General features: G+C 51.7%; 1 protein-coding gene across 2 annotated transcripts in view; it reads right to left on the bottom strand.

Annotated features, from left to right (window-relative positions):
* Positions 1 to 19,488, bottom strand: part of LOC146867129 (nucleolar RNA helicase 2-like) — a 796,160-nt gene that overhangs the window by 62,919 nt on the left and 713,753 nt on the right. For both annotated transcript variants that reach the window (XM_085603581.1, XM_085603582.1), the window contains one exon: positions 6,990 to 7,034. In XM_085603581.1, coding sequence (XP_085459707.1) covers positions 6,990 to 7,034 — 45 coding nt within the window. The remainder of the gene's footprint in view (positions 1 to 6,989; positions 7,035 to 19,488) is intronic.

The raw sequence follows: 19,488 nt of genomic DNA, 5'->3' as shown, positions 1-19,488 counted from the left end.
CAAAAGGAAGACCTGGAAATGGGGTACTGTAGGGTACCAATGGACTTCCCAATATCTGCGTGCTTTATGAATGTTTTGAGCATCCAATCCGCCTAGGGGCTGAATACATGCTCGCCATCGGAAGGAACATTCAGCAAGTGCTGCTGCACCTCTGGTCCAAGCCCTCATAGCCTGCGCCAGGCATGCCTACGGTGGAGGATGCTATTTTTAATCCCTCCAGCGACAATTCGAGGACACATCCAATACTGTTGCTTCTTATGATTTTATACCCCAGTAACTAGCTCCTGTCGGTTTTCTGTGGACCTCCAAGAGGTGCTTCACCAGCTCCTCCATTTTCTTCCTGTGGCACGAGTTGTACAGAGAGAAGGCCCACAGAACTGACAATGCACTACTGTGTGGCTACTCAGAGCAATATGCGCTTCCGTGTCGCATCTATGTGCTGGGACTCCTTATCAGGTGGCGCAGTATACCCTGTTGCTTATGCAGACACCCTCTTACAGACAGGTGAGCACTAAAGGATTCACAGGCGTCCTGCCCACAGATATATGTGGAGTCATCAGGTGACTGTTAGTACTTTTTCTTTGACCCTGGGCTTGGCCTTAATGGGCTCTCTAAGGTTGTCTGTGGTTGACCTATGCATTGCATCAACATGGGAAGATAGTGCAGTGCAATGTCTGCTCTGTTTTAGAGAGGGCCTTGACTAATTGAACAAGTTACTTACCTTCGGTAACAATAGATCTGTAAGAAATATATTAGTTATAGATTTCTTACCTTAGAATTACCCCCAGGCTTCAGACTGGATCCTGAGCATTTTTTTTTCTCACCAGTACACCTGCGCGTTGGTAGGGGGAGTCGGTCGACTCCGCGTTCATCATTGGTGTCATGATCCCCGGAATTACATCGTGGTATCTACATAGACGCCGCACATGCGCGCTGACGTCAGTTCTTTTACACGACATTCCATGCCAGAAACACAGAGCTATGCAAGACACTGACCACTGGTGCACAAAACTAGGGCCCTGAAAGGGAGTCCCTTACTCTAGAAGTCAGTTAGCAGAACGGGGTGGATGGGTTGGGCGGTAAGGAATCTCTAATATGTCTCTTACAGATATATCATTACCGAAGGCAAGTGACTTGTTCATCTGAAAGAGACTATTAGTTATTGATTCCTTACCTTAGAATAGATGTCCCAGCAATACCAACCCCGGAGGTGGGTCTGCGAACTAAGTTCACACCAGAAAGTCCCGGAGAACTGAACGGCCAAAGAAGCCGTCTCTCCAGAACAGACTATCCAGGCAATAATGCTTCGTGAACGTGTGCAGAGATGCCCATGTGGCTGCCTGTCACATGTCACAGCAGGGGACTCCACGTCCCAAAGCAGAAGTAGCTGCCGTCACCCTGGTGGAATGGGCGCGCAGCCCTACTGGGAGCTCCTTTTCAACCAAAGAATAACAGATTTTAATGCAAAGAACGACCCATCGAGAGATGGTTCATTTTTGCACGGCCCGACCTTTCTTGGCGCCCACATAGCCAACTAAGAGTTGCTCATCCACCCAGAATTGTTTTGTGCGATCCAGATAAAATGATGAAGCACGTTTTGGATCCATAAGGTGGAATCTCTCCTCCTCCTTGGAAGGATGTGGGGCGGGAAGAAGGTGGGCAAAGGGATGGTCTGTCCTATGTGGAAAGAGGTAACCACTTTAGAAAGAAAAGGCCTAGTTCGGAGGACAACCTTGTCCGGATGGACAGCAAGGTAAGGAAGTTTTGGAGACAGAGCCTGAAGCTTACTCACCCTGCGAGCAGAGGTGATGGCAACCAAAAAAGCAGTCTTTATTGTCAAGAGTCTGAGAGGACAATTATGCAGTGGATCGAAAGGAGCACACATAAGGTAAGTAAAGAGAAGATTCAAGTCCCACTGGGGCATTACAAAAGGAATAGGAGGAAACAGTTAAGTAATGGCCTTAAGAAATCTATTTACAATAGGGGACTTGAAAAGAGAAGGCTGATCAGAAAGGGGAAGAAAGGCCGAAAGGGCTGAAAGATAGCCTTTAGGAGTGCCCAGAGCAGAGCCCTGCTGGGCCAAAGATTTAATTAAGAGAAGAACCTCTGAAAGAAGGGCAAAAAGGGGATCCACAGCCTTTGCTGTGCACCATGTCACAAATTTGTTCCATCTACAGGCGTATACAGTCTTAGTGGTGGGACACCTTGCTTCCAAGATAACATTACAGACTTCGGGAGGAGATTCGAAAGCTGTGAACTGCCGCTGCTCAATCTTCATGCAAGGAGGTGGGGACTAGACTGGTTAGGGTGGAGGATCGTCCCCTGCAGTTGCGACAGAAGATCCTCCTGAAGAGGCAGTCTGATCGGAGGATAGATGGCCATGTTCAAGAGCTCGGGATACCAGACTTCGCGGCCAGTCCGGGACCACAAGAATGACTTTGGCCTGGTCGCGCTTGATCTTCTTCAGCACTCTGGGTAGAAGTGGTATAGGTGGGAAGGCGTACAGAAGACCACTAACGTCGCCGAGCGAGTGCCGCCTTGGAAATTCCAACACACAGAACTGCTGATATTGCACTTTCTCGTTGGTGGCGAACAGATCTAACCAAGGCTCTCCCGACTGCTGAAGGAGACCTAGCACCACCTCCGAGTAAAGACACCATTCGTGATTCATCATGCATCGGCGGCTGAGTTCGGCCGCCCTGGAATTCAGAGAACCAGCCAGGTGTTGAACCACCAGGGACATGCCCTGATGTTCCAGCCACGTCTAAAGGTGAAGAGCCTCCTGACATAGGGTCCATGACCCCACGCTGCCCTGTTTGTTGCAGTACCACATGGCGGTGGTGTTGTCTGTGTACACCTGCACGACCCTTCCTCTGACTGAAGGAAGGAATGCTTTCAGTTAAAGACTAATCACCCGGAGCTCCAGAATGTTGATGTTGAGCCCAAACTCTGCCGGAGACCAGATGCCTTGGATCTCCGCCTCCCCCATGTGGCCGCCCCACCCCAGGAGTGACGCATCTGTCACCAATGTGAACTCTGGTTGGGCGAAGGGAGAGGAATCTGCCGTTGACTCAATCCTGGTTCGTGAGCCACCACTGCAATTGTTGTGCAGTGCCCACCGAGATCTGGACGCAATTAACAGATTCCCCTGATGCCGCGCTCACTGGAACTTCAGGTCCCACTGCAAAGCATGCATATGCCACCTGGCATAATCAACCAGCACAATGCAGGAGGCCATGAGGCCCAGCAGCCTCAGGGTCATTCTGACTGAAACCCGGGATAGAGGCTGAAAGATCAGAATAGTAGCCTGAATACCCCGGACTCGCTGTTCGGAAGGATAGACCAGAAACTGCGTTGTGTCCAGAACCACCGCGAGGAAGAGGAGCTTCTGAGAGGGAATCAGGTATGACTTCAGCACATTGATGGAGAACCCCAGTGAATGCAGAAGGTCGGCTGTAGTCTGGAGGTGGGAGACGACTGCCTGGGGCGAACCCGCCTTCAACAGCCAGTCGTTGAGATAGGGGGAAGACTGAAACCCCTGATCTGCGCAGATAAGCTGCAACTACCACCATCAGTTTCGTGAACATAAGAGGGGCGCTGGTAAGGCCAAAGGGGAGCACGGTAAACTGAAAATGCTCCTGGCCTACCGTGAACCGCAGGTAACGCCGGAGGGCCGGCAGGACGGGGATGTGAAAATAAGCGTCCTGCAAGTCCAACACTACCATCCAGTCTTCCAGGTCGAGGGCAGACAAGACCTGTGCAAGTGTCAACATTCTGAACTTCTCCTTCCAGAGGAAGCAGTTGACGTTCCTGAGATACAAGATAGGACGCAGGCCCTCGTCCTTCTTGGGGACCAGACAGTAGTGAGAATAACAACCACGACCTACTTCTGGCACATGAACGCGCTCGATGGCTCCCTTGGCCAAAAGAGCCGTAACTTTCTACTAGAGAAGGGCCAGGTGATCCTCTGACATGCTGTGACATGGCTGGAGGGGTAGCCTCGAAGGGGAGGGAGTAGCCCCTTCGGACAATTTGCAAAACTCACCTGTCCAACATGATAGAACGCCAGTGGTGGAGGTGATGGCGAATCCTGCCACCCACTGGCGTTTGATGGGCCTGAATTGTCAGACTAGGAAGGTTTGGAGGCTGCTGCAGAGGAGGGTTGGTGGACTGGCCCGCCCGCTGGCCCCCCGGAACCACGATAGTTGTTCCCACGTCCCCGGTCGTGCGAAGGTTCTGTAACTTGCAGCGGCATGTGGCTCTGGGCGGGACGTAGCGGGGCACCCCTTCCGTAGCCACAAAAGGGGCAAAAAGCAGACTGCGCAGGGTGGGCAGAGAGGGCCAAGGACTTGGCCGTAGCCCGTGAGTCCTTGAAACGCTCTGGAGCGTTGTCTGTTTTGTCGTCAAAAAGGCGACGGCCATCAAAGGGCATGTCCATCAAGGTGTTCTGTACAAAAGGGGGTGGTGATGGACGGAGTATGCTCAGACGTGAGTCCCTTGCTCACTTTGCCACTGGATTCAAGCAAGCCTGGCTGAAGACGGCTGAAATGCCAGAAACCGGTCCTAGGAAACTTGTTTTCGGTCCAGGGAAGGCATGGCTTGGCAGTTCGGGCTGGACTGTTCCCATGAGGCACAGGGTCAGAATGATTTGCATATGGCCATGTCTGAACTGGGGTGGCAGATTGGGCTAAAGAATGGTGATGGATCAAACCCAGATCTGTTGACTGGGTGTGAGTGTTTGATTGGTTCTGATGCTCCGTCCATCACCACCCCCTTTTGTACCATCAAGGTGTTCTGGCCATCCCCCGAAAAGCCAGTCGATCTCATCCAGGCGTAGCGACGAAGCACTACTGGCGTTGAAATGGTCCTGCCCAGAGAGTCAGCAGTGTCCAGCCTACAATGGATGGTAAACTTCGCCACATCCCTCCTTGCGGCGACAGCCTGGGAGAGCACTGCCCGGGCCTCCTCGGGACACTGAGGCAGCATCTGCGCAACCGTATCCCACACAGAGTGGGAATAACGGCTCAAGAGACATTCAGTGTTTACCGACCGCAGTCCTAAGCTGGCGGAAGAGAACATTTTCTTGCCAAGGTGGCCCAGCTTCTTGGATTCCCTTTTCGGTGGAGCGGTAGGGAATACGCTCGTGGAAGTGGTAACTTGTACCACTAAGCTCTCCGGGGTGGGGTGCTGGGGGAGGAAAGTAGGGTCGCCCGGAGCCGGGCGGTGGCGTCAGGCAGTCATCCTGTCCACGGGAGCCCCTATGTTGGGCCTCGACCACGTGCCCAAAAGAAAGTCGGCGAGGGCCTCATTAAACGGCAGCAGGGGCTCCGAAAAGCTCGCAGCCGGTTGAAGCACCCCTGTCAGGAGGTTAATCCTGACAGCCACTATAGGAAGCTTGAGGTCGAGAGCCTCGGCCGCCCTATGCAACACCACTGCGTACGACGCTCCCGCCTCCATAGCCAGGGTAAGAGGAGACAACTAACATGGTCAGAGGAGGTGTCAAGACCACTGGCATCCCCCAGCTCCTCTCTCCCTCCAGTCCTGTTGGTCTAACTGGTCAGTCAGAGGGTCACCTGACCCTTCCCAGTCCTCCTCCTCATCTTCTGGGTGCCATTCTGGTCGAAAAGGGACTCCAGGGGCACAAAATCACCTCTCTGCACTGGATTCGGCATTGCCGATACGGCATCGAATGCGGAATTGGTGCTGCAGGAAGCGGCGCCGGTGGAGGTGTGATCAGGTCAACCTGTGCCGATCCAGATCCAGGCGGAGAAGGCCTAGGTCCCCCAACTGAGTCCGCGGGGCCCGAAGGCGCACCGGCGGGTTCAGGCTGCCCAAAGATGGCATGCATCGCCTCATAAAACGTATGAAGCTGGACGGGAGTCACTCCGGGTCCCGGGAAGAGAGGGAAACTGAGCCGACTCTTCGGGCTCTGCGCGCGGAGCTGCGGGAGGGGCACCACCCGCAGCTCTGCGCGCGGAGCTGCGGGAGGGGCACCACCCGCATCCCTCGTCGGGTCGGCCGACGAGAAGTTGAAGGGCGACGATGCTTCTTCGACGACTTCTTATGCTTCGACTTACCCGACCCAGAGTGCGAAGACTTCGATGACCTGGCCGAATGGTGGTGGCTCCGTGACCGGTCCCTTGGACCGGGACATCGAACGGCGTGGAGTCGACTGCAAGCGCTCAAGCAGCTTTAAGGACCGCTCCCACAAAGCCTTTGGCGCCATCGACCGGCAGTCGGTGCACGACTTGGGCTTGTGGTCGCACTCCAGGCAAAAGAGGCACACGCGATGCGGAACAGTCACCAACATCAGTCGGGTACAGTAACCACATGCCTTGAAACCGGGCATCCCTCGTGCACCAGGAGTCGAAGACTCGAAAAAGAAGTCGACAAAAGTCAAGAAAAAGTCAGTCACAAGTGACTGGAGGTACTGCTCTTCCTGGATCTGCGCTGGCTGGCGTGTAACAAAAAAAGAATTGATGTCCGCGCGTGAGGGCGTCGTCTAAGTAGCTGCCGCAACGTCATCCCGGTGACACGTCGCCAACAACAAAGCAGAGCCGACCGATGCCACCTTCCGACGCGCAGCGGTACTGCTGATGAAAACATTTCCTGTTCCAGTCTGACGCCTGGGGGTAATTCTAAGGTAAGGAATCTATAACCAACGTGTTTCTTTCAGATAACACTTGATTCAAGAGTGATAGTGCTCGGCCAAGACACCAAGACTAGTCTTCACCAGTCAACAGAAAAAATGCAACCAAAGTGACAACATGCAGACGAAAAAAATGTGATGTGGCACTTTGTATGTGCACAGACTGTACATATTTAATTGCTTAATTCAAGATGGCAATCTTATTTACAAATTAAATTGGAGAAATACTTTGCACACCTAAAATTGAAACATTCAATTTGAGTGAAGGACCAAACCATAAATGGGCATTGTTAACATTCTGGTATTTATCAACCAGGAAAACATAAGAAAATAAACATACCTGAATCGTTTTTAGATCAGCTGTGGGGATGTCAAAACACACACCCTAAAACACAGGAAAATACGGGTGTAAGAATAAGCGTGCTTTAGTAAACAAATGTGCTTTAATAACTTTTTCAATAAATCAAAAACATTCTACTAAGGTGAGCATAAGGTTTGCCAATAAATGTTTTTGATTATCATTTGATCAGCTCCACCAGAAAATCTGAGAATGTCATCAAGGCAACACTTTATACAACTATTTTAGTTTTACACTGGGTACTTCCAGGGCCTGTCTCACCTTCATTGCCTTTGGTGGTTTCAGATGCAAAGAACTAGGCTTGTCAGGTAGCTGCGTGCATGACTTCTAGAGGTGAACGTTTTGATAACTGTGTCCCTAAACTCAATTCATGCTTGTCCAGACAGACCTCAATGTGAACACCATAAAGATATTGTTAAGTACTGAGTTGTTTTCCATGTAACCAACATAAACAGCAAGATAGTTACCTTTGATAACATCTTCCCTGGTAGAGACTATCTAGCGGCAGATTCCCAACATTAAAATTATCCCCAGGCATCACTGGATCTGGACATTTTCTCGAAGCATACCCCGGCACGCCTGTAAGTGGTGTAATTTGGCTCCGCGTGGCATTGTTCACACCGGAATGGACGTGTGCAGTGCCTATATAGGCAAAACTGTAGCGAGCTGGCGTAGTTTCTTTTTCGAGTATCCACACCTGGAGCTACAAAAAATATGGACCACTATGTGAAAAGCTAGGGCTCTGAAAGGGGATAGCCTTGTCCCTAGAAACAGGTTGTACGACAGTACAACGCAGGTAAATACATCATATGCCTTTGACACATTTTTCAACATGCATCTATTTACCACGAATATGCATTTACAACGCATACCAATACCACGCATTGCTTTTAGATTTAAAAACAATGTATGGTATTGGTATGCATTGTAAGGCAAATGCTACTTACCAGTATGCATCTGTTCTTGGCATGTAGAGCTGCAGATCTACACACTGTGCATAGATCGCCATCTGGTGTTGGGCCCAGATGTTTGCAGTTGTTTTTCCTCTTGGAAAGTCTTTAGAAGTCACAAGGTATGTGACTCCTCCTTTGGATCGTATTGCGCATGGGCTTCGGCTCCATCCTCAGATTGTTTTTCGCTAGCAGGGAAATGATGGAGCGTAGTAAGAAACAGTGAAGATGCCCATGTGTGTTGTGTCTAAATAAGATAAACTGGAACAGATAAAGGTAGCCGGGGGGGGGGCGTGTGTAGATCTGCAGCTCTACATGCCAAGAACAGATGCATACTGGTAAGTAGCATTTGCCGTTCGAGGCATATGAGCTGCAGATTACACACTGTGCATAGATTATATAGCAGTACCCATCCTTAGCGGCGACCACCAGTATCTGTTGCAGTGGTTTGAAACAATGTCTTGAGTACAGCCTGGCCCACACTAGCTTGTTGCTTAGTCTGCACATCTACACAATAGTGTTTAGTGAAAGTGTGCGTTGTTGACCATATAGCTGCTTTGCAGATATCATCTAAGGGGATGTTCCCTAAGAATGCCATGGAAGCCCCTATCTTACGTGTAGAGTGGGCTTTAGTGGGAACGGATAGCGTTAGTTTTGCTTTGTGGTAGCAAGTCTGAATGCATTTGACAATCCACCTAGCTATCCCAGATTTGGAGATGGGGTTGCCTTCATGTGGTGGTGAGAAGGAAACAAACAGTTGTTTGGTTTTACGAAAAGGTTGTGTTCTCTCGATGTAGTAGAGCAAGGCTCGTTTTACATCTAGTGTGTGGAGAGCTCTTTCTGCAACGGTCTGTGGTTGCGAGAAGAATACGGGTAGTTCCACAGATTGGTTTAGGTGAAAGGGAGAAATGACTTTAGGGAGGAATTTTGGATTAGTACGTAGAACAACCTTATTATGGTGCATTTGCAGAAAAGGTTCTTGAATGGTGAGTGCTTGCATCTCACTGACCCTTCTGAGGGAAGTGATGGCTACAAGAAAAGCTGTTTTCCATGTTAGGAATTGAGGTTCACATTTGTGTAGAGGCTCAAAGGGAGGCCCCATTAGTCTGGTGAGAACGATGTTTAGGTTCCACACAGGTGAGGGTGGCACTCTGGAGGGGAACTGTTCTTTTGAGGCCTTCCATGAAGGTTTTTATGGCAGGTACTTTAAAGAGTGATAGGTGCTGCCTGTTTTGTAGGTAGGCTGCTATGGCTGCAAGGTGCAGTCGAATAGACGTGTAGGCTAGATTGCATCTCTGTAAGTGTAGTAAATAGCATATGATGTGTTGAATGGACACATCTAAGGGATTGAAGTTATTGCTGTGACAATAGACTACAAATCGTTTCCACTTGGCTGCGTAGCAAGCTCTAGTGGTAGGTCGTCTAGCTTCTCGAATGACGTTCATACAGTCTGGGGGAGATTTAGATAACCGAATTCTAGGATTTCAGGAGCCAGATCGCAAGGCTGAGCTGGGTCCGGGTGACTGATCTCTCCATGGTTCTGGGTTAAGAGGTGTGGAGAGAGGTGTAGCTTTTGGTGCGGTACTACGGATAGTTCCAGCAGTGTGGTGTACCATGGTTGTCTGGCCCAAGTCAGAGCTACTAGGATTACTGTGTGAGAAACTGGCTCTGTATATACTGTTCCTTAATAGGTACACGGTGTACAGAGTCCACAGTCCCCCAGGGATTGACAGAGGTTAAAGTTAGATATAACCTTACTCTCTAAAGTGGTAGCTTGGTCGAGCAGTAAGGCAGTATCAGAGGACAGTGTAAAGCATTTATTGTACACACTCAGTCAGCAAATTGTTTCACACACTCAATAACTGAACTCTAGGCCAATGGTTTATATATAAAAAAATATATGCTTGTTTTATTTTAGAACCAACACTTGGGTTTAAAATATACTTTCTCAACAGGAGATGATTCATATAAATACTTTTGCAATATGCAATAGACTTTAGTAAACAGTTACAAGTGGTTGCAGTAGGCAACTCTATTTTTAGACACAACAATACATTGAGCTCAATGGTAAATTCAGGTTTTTTGTAACAGATTACTTTTTAGATTACTTTTGGAATTCCAGGACTGGATCCTAGATTCAGTCCTGGGTCAGTTCTCAGAATCAAGTGATGAAAGTCGACTTAAGTACTGTAATGATTTTTAACGAATATTTAGCTATTTTAAAAGTTGACACTTAGAAAATATTTCAGAGAAAACAATCAATGATTCCCTATGGAAGAAAATTCAGGTTACAGGTACAGTATGTTCTCGTTACTTTTGTAATCCAGTACTGGGCACCTAGACTCAGTACTGGGACCTTTATCCAAAACAGGTAAGTAATTACGTTTTCAGATATTATACGATTTTTGAAGAATATTTGAAGATTGCAGAAATTGACACTTAGAAGAAATTTCACAGAAAAACAGTCAATGGTTTCCTATGGAAGAAAATTAAGTTAAGGGTAAGTACAGTTGTGGGTATTTTTCAGAGTCAGTGCTGGGCACCAAGATCCAGCACTGGGAGCTCACCTAAGAGCAGGTGAGAAAATTCGTTTTTGTCACTTGGCTGATTTTTGGTGAATATTTGAAGATTTGAAAAGTCCACACTTAGAAGAAATTTCAGGAAAAAGCCAGTCAATGTTACCCTATGAGGAAAATAGAGTTTGTGGTTTAAGGGTAAGTACTCGACTGGCAGAGTTGAGGTTCTGGGCACAGACTCAGGGGTCTCCCAGGGTCAGGTAGGTACAGTTGGTTCACCCTCAGCGGCTCTAGGGCAGCCGGGTGCAGAGAGAGTTAGGCCCAATGTTATCCTATGAGGGATAGGGGGCCTTGTTTGGTGGCTGCTGACTGGCAAGCCACGCGGCTGTGGGAGCTGGGCTCCTGGTCACTTACTCAGGGCAAGTGGGGAAGTAGGTAGGTGTAGAGTTTTCACTGCCAGGGCCACTCGGGCGGCTAGGTGCAGAGGGCTTTTGAGCCCTCGGGTGCTCAATGGATTTCAATAGGAAATCTCCGGTTTAGAAAAAGACTGCAAGCTCGGGGACAAGGACTCTTCAGGTGCCACCACCACTTCGAGAGGTAAGTTGGGTAGTTGGAGGATAGGTAGGTACCCCGGGATTGGGCACAGGGGGCCGTGGGGCGCCGCGTGCAGGGGTGCCTTTAGGTGTCGGGAAATCTTACCCTCTGTTGATCGCGGTTGGGGTGGCACCTTGTTTTGAGGCTGCAGGCTTCTTCAGGAGTGTCGAGGGAGGTCCTTGGGTGCCGGACTCGGGGTCACAGTCGCCGTGGGGTCGTCCTCAGGATCTTTGTTCACTCCTTCACTGGCCAGGCTCGGCTGGTGCAGAGTGTGCTGGGTTCGCGGTTCCAGGCTGCTGTCAGGGGTTAGGGATAGGTTTCGAGTAGAGCCTCTACTCATGGGAGTCCCAGGGGCTTAGAGCCAAAAGGTAGCCAGGTCCTCCGGGGTTGGTGAGGTTGCTGGCCACGAGAGATGCCGCGCAGGAGCAGGTTCGAGGGTTGACAGGCCGGTAGGGCTGGGGCCAAAGCAGTTGGCGTCTTCCTCTTTTTAGCAGCTGCAGGGCAGGTTTTTGTTCTTGTAGTTTCGAATCTGGAATCTGCGGAAGGAAGGTTCAGGGTGCCCCTAAATACTAGATTTAGGGGCGTTACAGGTAGGTGAAGGCTAGGGACCAATAGGTCCCTGTCCTGGGGTGGGTACACCCCCTATCCTGCCTCTCTCCTGTGGGAGGGGGGGCAGTAGCATAGTCCTGATAGGGTAGGGCCTCCCATCTTCAAGATGGCGAGAGCCCGGAGATGTGCTTCACCTCGCCTCCCCCACCTGAGGGGTGGGGTGGGCAGGCTGGCACATCCCCTGTCCTAGTTTGGGGTTTCCGGCCAAGCTTCCCACCAGAGTGGGGGGTTGCAGTGGCCTGGGGAAGCTCACAGAGGTGGCATGCCTTTGAAGCTTCCCTTTGCTCATCCTGGGGGAGGAGATTTATCACCTCGCCCAGGATGTGCATTGTTGCAGGCCCAGGAGAGCAGGGGCTCTCCCACCCAGGGGTCCAGCAACGTGTCTGCTGTGTGGCAGCCTGGGCAGCCTCAGAGCAGACGTGGATTTGTAGGTTAGTTGTAAGGGGGCATCTCTAAGATGCCCTCTGGGGTGCTTGGTACATTAAATTCCACACTGGCATCAGTGTGGGTTTAATGTGCTGAGAAGTTTGATACCAAACTTCCCAGTCTTCAGTGTTGCCATTATGGTGCTGTGGAGTTCGTGTTTGACGAGCTCTCAGCACCATGTACTCTTAAATGGCAGCACTGCACTTACAGTGCCCAGGAATGGACCTGGGTACTGTAGGGGCACAGGGCTCCTGCTCCTGTGCCCACACCATTGGCATAAGGCACCCAGCCAGAGGGGTGGCTGATATATGCCTTGGCAGTGTAGGTGATGGGCATGGTACACAGAGATGTGTGCCATGTCGACTCTTTGTTTTGTCCTGCACCCAGACACCCAGCCTGCAAAGGCAGTGTGTGTGTGTGTAAGGGTACAGGGCCTCTAAGGGTGGCTCAATGAGTACTGCAGCCCTTAGAGGCCTTCCCTGGTCACAAGGCCCTGGGTACCTAGGGTACCATTTACCAGGGGCTGTCATGTGGCCAGGGTTTGCCAATTTGGAGTTTGTGTGTTTTAGGGAAGGAACATAGGCCCTGGGCACCTGATTGGCAGGAGTCCAGGGTACACTCAAAGTACATTCAGCAATTCAGCAAACAGTGGGGGCATACCATGCAAGAAAGATGGCACTTTCTCACATAGTGTGAGGGAATGTTGTAGTTTGCGCACCACTAATGGAATGAGTGGGAGAGGCGGAAAACCGTACGCAAATCTGCCTGACCAGCATCCATATTGCATTGCCTTTGGACAATGGGTGTGGATACCTGGCGGCGAAGCTTGGGCATTTGGCGTTTTCTTGGGTGGCGAAGAGGTCTATCTGTGGATGTCCCCACATTTGAACGTACGGGTGAAGAACTTGTGGATGGAGTTCCCACTCGTGGATCTGTTAAGTTTATCTGCTCAGGAGATCTGCTATAGTGTTTGACTCCTGGGACATGTTGGGCTAGGAGAAAGATTTTTCGGGGTATGGCTCATCTCCATATGCTCTGTGCTAGCTGAGAGCTGCGGAGTAGCGGAGTGTGTGTGCCTCCTTGCTTTTGTATCTAGTACATGGCTGTCATGTTGTCTTTGTGGACTAGGACTGCCTTGCCTGAGATTTGTGTTTGAAAAGATTTTAGGGCTAAAAATATGGCTAGCAACTCCAGATGGTTGATGTGGAGTAACTTTTGTTGAGGTGTCCACCTGCCCTGCACGGTGTGATGTAGGTGAGCTCGCCAGCCGGAGAGCGATGCGTCCGCTGTTAGTACTATCTGAGGAACCGGGTCCAGGAATGGTCGCCCTTTGGAAAGGTTTTTGGTGGTCCACCATCTACCAACACCAGATCTGTCAGTTGACCCTGGGCCTGGTTCCATTAGCGCGCTAAGCACTCTTGGAGAGGACGCATTTGGAGTCTTGCGTGAGGTACTATGAATATGCAAGAGGCCATCATTCCTATTAGTTGCATGAACACTCGAGCTGGAACAGAGTGTTGTGGCAGAAATTTGGCACGTAGAGCCTGAATGCTTGTTATCCTGACAGGACTGGGGTCGGCTAGCGCTCTTGGTGTCTATGGTGCCACCAAGGTATTATTTTACGTGGGATGGTTGTAGATGGGACTTTGCGTGGGTTACTGTGAAGCCCAGTTTGTGAAGTAGCTGGATAGTGGCATGCGTGTGTTGTACACACTGGTTGTATGAGCTGGCTTTTATTAGCCAGTCGTCTAGGTATGGGAAGACATTGATGTGTTGTCTTCGCAGGTATGCTGCCACTACTGCTAGGCACTTGGTAAATACTCTTGGTGCTGTGGTGACTCCGAATGGGAGCACTTTGAATTGATAGTGTTGGACGTCCACCACAAATCTGAGGAACTTCCTGTGAGCGTTGTGAACAGGAATGTGGAAATAGGTGTCTGAGGTCTAAAGTGGCCAGGAAATCGTTTTGGGAGAGCAGGGGAAGTACCTGCTGGAAGTGTGACCATGTGAAAATGGTCTGAGTGGATATATTTGTTCAGGGGCCGGAGGTCTAGGATGGGCCTTAGCGTGTTGTCCCTTTTTGGTATGAGAAAATATAGGGAGTAAACCCCTATATTTTGTTGGTTGATAGGAACTAGTTCTATTGCCCCCTTTTGTAGGAGGGAGATTACCTCCTGCTTTAGTAGTGTTAAATGTTCCTGTGACATTGGGCGTTGTTTGGGTGGAATGTTTGGGGGGGGGGGGGGGGGGGGGGGGGGGGGAGATGTTAGTTCGAGGCAATAGCCTGACCGAATTATTTGTGTTACCCATTTGTCTGAGGTGATGGTAGTCCAGACAGTAAGGAAATTGTGGAGTCTGCCCCCGACCGGAGTGGGATGGTCTAGGGGGAGTGGAGAAAAGTCATTGGGTAGGGGTGGAGACAGAGCGGGAGGTGTTTGTCTTGCCTCTGCCTTTATTATTGTTGCCTCTGTAGCCACCCCTTTGGTAACCCCTTGTAAAGGTGGATTGGGTAGGGGCTTTATAGGAAGTGGAAGCGGTGTCTGAGGAGTAGCCTCTGGATGTGCTTCGAAAGGAAGAGCGGCGAAAAGAGCGCCTCGGAGGGTGTGATTGTAAGGCTCCCATAGATTTCGCCGTATGTGTCTTTCTTCATTTTTTCCAGGGCCTCATCTACTTTTGGGCCGAACAGATGTTCCTGGTCAAAAGGGTGGTTCAGGAAGGAAGCTTGCACCTCTGGTTTGAAACCTGAAATCCTTAGCCAGGCATGGCGACTGAGGAGGACGCTGGTGTTAATTGCCCTAGAGGCAGTGTCAGCTGCATCTAGGGCACAGCAGATGGAGGTATTGGTGATGGTTTTGCCCTCCTGAATTAGCTCATTGGCTCTGTTTTTATATTTGTCAGGGAGGTGTTGCATTATGGCTTCTAGTTCGTCATAATGGGCCCGGTCATATCTTGCCAGAAGCGCTTGTGTATTTGCGATGTGCCATATGTTGGCAGCCTGGGATGCAGTGCGCTTGCCCGATGCGGCCAAGAGTTTTGACTCTTTATCAGGTGGTGGTGCTTCGCCTGATGCTTGGGAGTTTGCTCGCTTTCGTGCTGTAGACACTACTAGGGAATCCAGTGGTGCTGGCCCTCTGATGTAGGTGGGATCTGTAGGGGCGGCCTTATTTTTTTGGTCTATGCGAGGGTTGATGACCCTGGCTCTGACTGGATCTTTAAAGACCTCCGGCACGTGCTTGATAACTCCTTTGAGCATGGGCAGGATGGATGTGGCCCTGTGTGTCGTGTTGAAAGTATCAAGGAGGAAGTCCTCCTCCACGGGGTCGGTATGGAGATCCACACTGTGGTAGTGTGCAGCCCTCTGGAGTAGGTGGTTGAACCCCAATGAGTCTTCTGGTGGGGATGGTCTCGAAGGGTAGAGATCATCCTGCGGGACGTTAGGAATGTCATAATCGTCCCATGGGTCTGGGGAGCCTGTCGGAGTGGAGTAGGTTGGTCATGGGGCTCGTCCCCCTATGTCATCATAGAAATCATCATTGTCATCATCCGGAGAAGGTGTGGGGGGAATGATGAGGTGGGGGGAGGAGGAGGTGTTGGGGGGGGGGGGGAGGAGGAGGTAGAGGAGGGAGAGGGTGAAGGTATTCTCAGAGGTGAAGTAGCAAAGTCTTTCCTCTTTGGAGGTGGAACTGGGGCAGGCTTGTCCAGCTGTCTCTTTGATGCGGAGCATCAAATGTCCAGTCTTAGGATCCTTGACCAGTGTTTTTTGCAATGGATCAGGCTTAAAAAGTTCTTCAGAGAGTGGCCTGTCCGTCGGCGCCGAAGGCATCGGGCCGTAGTTTTTTTTGTTTTAGAGTCTGCACTAGTTCGCTGTTTTGAACTATGCGGCTTCGAAAGGGCTGGTTCGTTACTCTGCTCCGAGATGGTTTTCGGCTTTGAGATATGGGTGTCGGTGGCCTTGTGTTTTTTGATCAGTTCCGGGGACAGTGTCGGTACCGAGGAGCTTGTGCTGGTTTTCGGCGGCGAGTGCTTCGGTAAGGAGCTCAGTGCCGAGGAGGAGGCCATTTTCTTTTTCGGTGCGCAGGAGTGTTTCTCGGCACCGGCGGTGGGCTGGCACGAGCCCGAGCCACCGGAAGGCTTAATAAGCTTCTTTACCAGTCCCGAAGGTGCGGTGTGGGAAGCAGTGTTCTTGGTCGTGCCTAGGCTTGGAGGCGAAGGCGTGACCGTAGCCTTTTTTGATGCCGTCGAGGGTGTGCATGTGGGTGTGTGTGTTGGGGGGATTTCGGTACTCACAACCCTCTGTGCCGGAGTGATGTCCTCCACATCTGAATCAGCTTCGGAGGCGCTGACGAGGCCCTCGTCGGCGTGTTGTCCTTCTGGAGCGTCGACGCCTTCTCCGAAGATGTCGTCTGGGATCGCCGTCGACAAGTGTGCCATAGTTCTTCGTGCCCTTCGGTCTCGAATGGTTTTCTAGGACCGGAAGGATTTGCACGCCGGACAGTCTCGTGTTTAGGGGAGAGGCAGAGGTTGCATACTTCGTGAAGATCGGTGTGGGGGAATTTGGACCCACATCGAGGGCACTTCTTTAAGGGAGTCCTTTCCATTAGCCAGGACCGGAGCTTGGGTAGGCCCGAAGGCCGTCGTCGACGACTGGAATCGAAGGTCTTGATAGATGAGAGCCATGTCGAGAGTGGAGATTGCGATCTAAAACAATACCGCAAAAGGGGGTGAGGCTTGCGCGTCGATTGGAGAACTGGAAACTGTTCGGAACCGGAGCGCGAAGATCACATCCGAGCCCGATGGCGGAAAAAAACAATCTGGGGATGGAGCCGAAGCCCATGCGCAATACGATCCAAAGGAGTCATCACATACCTCGTGACTTCCAAAGACTTTCCAAGAGTAAAAACAACTGCAAACATCAGGGCCCAACACCAGATGGCGATCTATGCACAGTGTGTAATCTGCAGCTCATATGCCTCGAACATGCATATTCGCGGTAAAAATATGCATGCTAAAAATGTGTGGTAAAGGCACAACAAGGTAAAAACCTCGCTGTAAAGGTTGTTTCCCCTAGAAACCCAGTCACAGAGCGTGGAGGATGGATGTGTCGGTAAGAAATTTGTAGCTAGAATAAAGTCTCTACCAGATAAGGCATTACCGATGGGTAACTTGCTCATCTGATAGAGACTTCTAGCCGCAGATTCCTTAACTTAGAATAGATACGCAAGCAATACCTCCTGGAGGTGGGAGAGCAAAACAATTACACACCAAAAACGCCTGTAGGACCGAACAGGCAAAGTGCCTGCCTGACGGACCGGACTGTCCAGGCAGTACTGTTGTGTGACTGTGTGCAGCGAAGCCCACGTTGCTACCTGGCAGATGTCCACGACCGTGATCTCATGTGCTAACACAATGGCTGCAGCCTTTGCTCTGGTTGAATGAGCACGCACACCCCCAGGGGGTTGCGTCTTGGCCAATGTGAGCAGATTTTAATGCAGAGCACGATCCACTGGGAGATGGTCTGTTTCAGCACAGCCTGTCCCATCTTCGCTCCGACATACCCCTCTAAAAGTTGGTCGTCCACCAGGAACTCTTGTGGACGGTGTAGAATGACAATGCTCCTTTTGGGTCCAGATGGTTAAGTCGCTCCTCTTCCTCAGAGGGACGTGGCGGAGTGTAAAAAGTTGGCAAGGTAACTTTTGGCAGAAAGGAAGTTCTAGTGTGAAGAACCAGCTGGTCTTGGTAGATGTTCATGTATGAAGGTTTGGATGACAATGTCTGAAGCTCACTAGCCACTTGGGCACATGGTATTGCCACCTGGAAGGCCGTCTTGATGGTAAGGAGCCTGAGCAATGGCTCAAAGCACACATCAGAAAAGCCAAGCTCAGATTAAGGTCCCACCAAGGCCTGATGAAGGAAAAAGGTGGAAAAGTATTGCAAACCTTCCAAAAACCTATTTACGGGGGCGTGGCTAGCAGCCGGCAAGAATGGCGGCCGCCTAACGCCTAAGTGAGCTCCGAGCCCCGCATGTACAACTGACCTATCCTGTGCCATCCAGACCCCCCCTGAATCGCGGCGATTGAGGTGTGCTAGACTCATAACAGACCCGCGGACAGCCTCGCCCCCGTTGGTGCCGAAGATTTGGACCCGGGGCTCCCCGAGGAAACACCCGGGGCGCCGGTGGCGCCGGCAAGAGGAGCGGATGCGGAAGCCAGGGAGGAGAGCAGATCCAGGCGGCGCTGGTGGAGTCCCAAGGCAGCCAGGGACTCAACACTTGCCTGTAGAGGCGGAGGGGATTTGGAGGCGAAGCGCGCGACGGCCGCGCGGGCAGCATCGGCGGCTGCAAGGTGAGTGCCGGGCGGCCTGTGTGGCTAATCGAGGCCCCGGCTCCTGGGCCTAGTCAGTGGTGCCTGCCCCCGGCCAGCATCAGGGCGGCGTCCAGAGCATAGGGCGCTGCGGAACCCATGTGATCCCTGGGAACTGGCTGCCGGGGGTGCTGGGAGCCCCCGCAGTGAAGACATTCAATGCTGTGGATAACAGGGAGGCGATCTGCGCCGCGCCGGCGGTACTGGCCTGCGGCGCCTCCGGTCGCCGGGTGGCGCAGTAGAAGACTTGGCGGTGTAGAGGAGAACAACCGCAAGGGATACACCGGCAGGTGGAAGGTGGGCGCCGGGCGGGTTGTGCTCCTCATCGGAACCCGGCTGTTGGGCCTGCACGTGGAGGCCTGTTCCTGACCTGCCCCCGGTCGCTGATGTTGCCGGGCCCCACTGCGCTGACAGAAATACATGCCTCTCTGGACAAGGGAGGGAGAAGAGACTGAGCCCGGGACATACCCACGAACTGAGGACACACTTGTTGGTGACAACGTGCCCGAGGCGTGGAGGTCCTTACCGGCGGCGGTGTGGGAGCTGAGGTGAGCTGCCGCGAGTGGGGGGTGCGGGCTGAAGGTGTGCCGGGAAGATACATATGCCTGAGGCGGCTGTGGACCAGAGGGCTGAGATTGGAGCCCTTAGGCAGGAGTGAGCTCGAGCGCCGCTTGCCCTGAACACCGGTTGTGAGGTGGAACCGCAAAGGTTTACCCGAGCGACCCGGAGCCTGGGGCCACCAGATCGGATACGGCCTATCTCGACTGCCGTTGGGGCTTTGCTGGGCACGCGCTGGCCTGGGACTGATGGGGCTGCCGCCTGCGGCGAGTGTGAGATACAGATGGCCCCGAATCACAGGGTACATCACTGAGGGCTAAGCGATTGATCAGTTATACGGGCGTGGGGCTCTACCGGAGGAGAGACGACGCGGACGGCCTGGGCTGCAGAGGCGAGGAGACCGACGGGGGTCCCAAAGGAAGGGGAGCACTGGGTAGGGCGGGCGGACGAGTGCAGCCGTCGCAGCTTG

This window comes from Triturus cristatus, chromosome 1_2, assembly GCF_964204655.1.
Source record: "Triturus cristatus chromosome 1_2, aTriCri1.1, whole genome shotgun sequence".
Classification (NCBI taxonomy): Eukaryota; Metazoa; Chordata; class Amphibia; order Caudata; family Salamandridae; genus Triturus; species Triturus cristatus.
The sequence above is the reverse complement of the archived record's forward strand: the minus strand, read 5'-3'. Positions and strand labels throughout refer to the sequence as shown.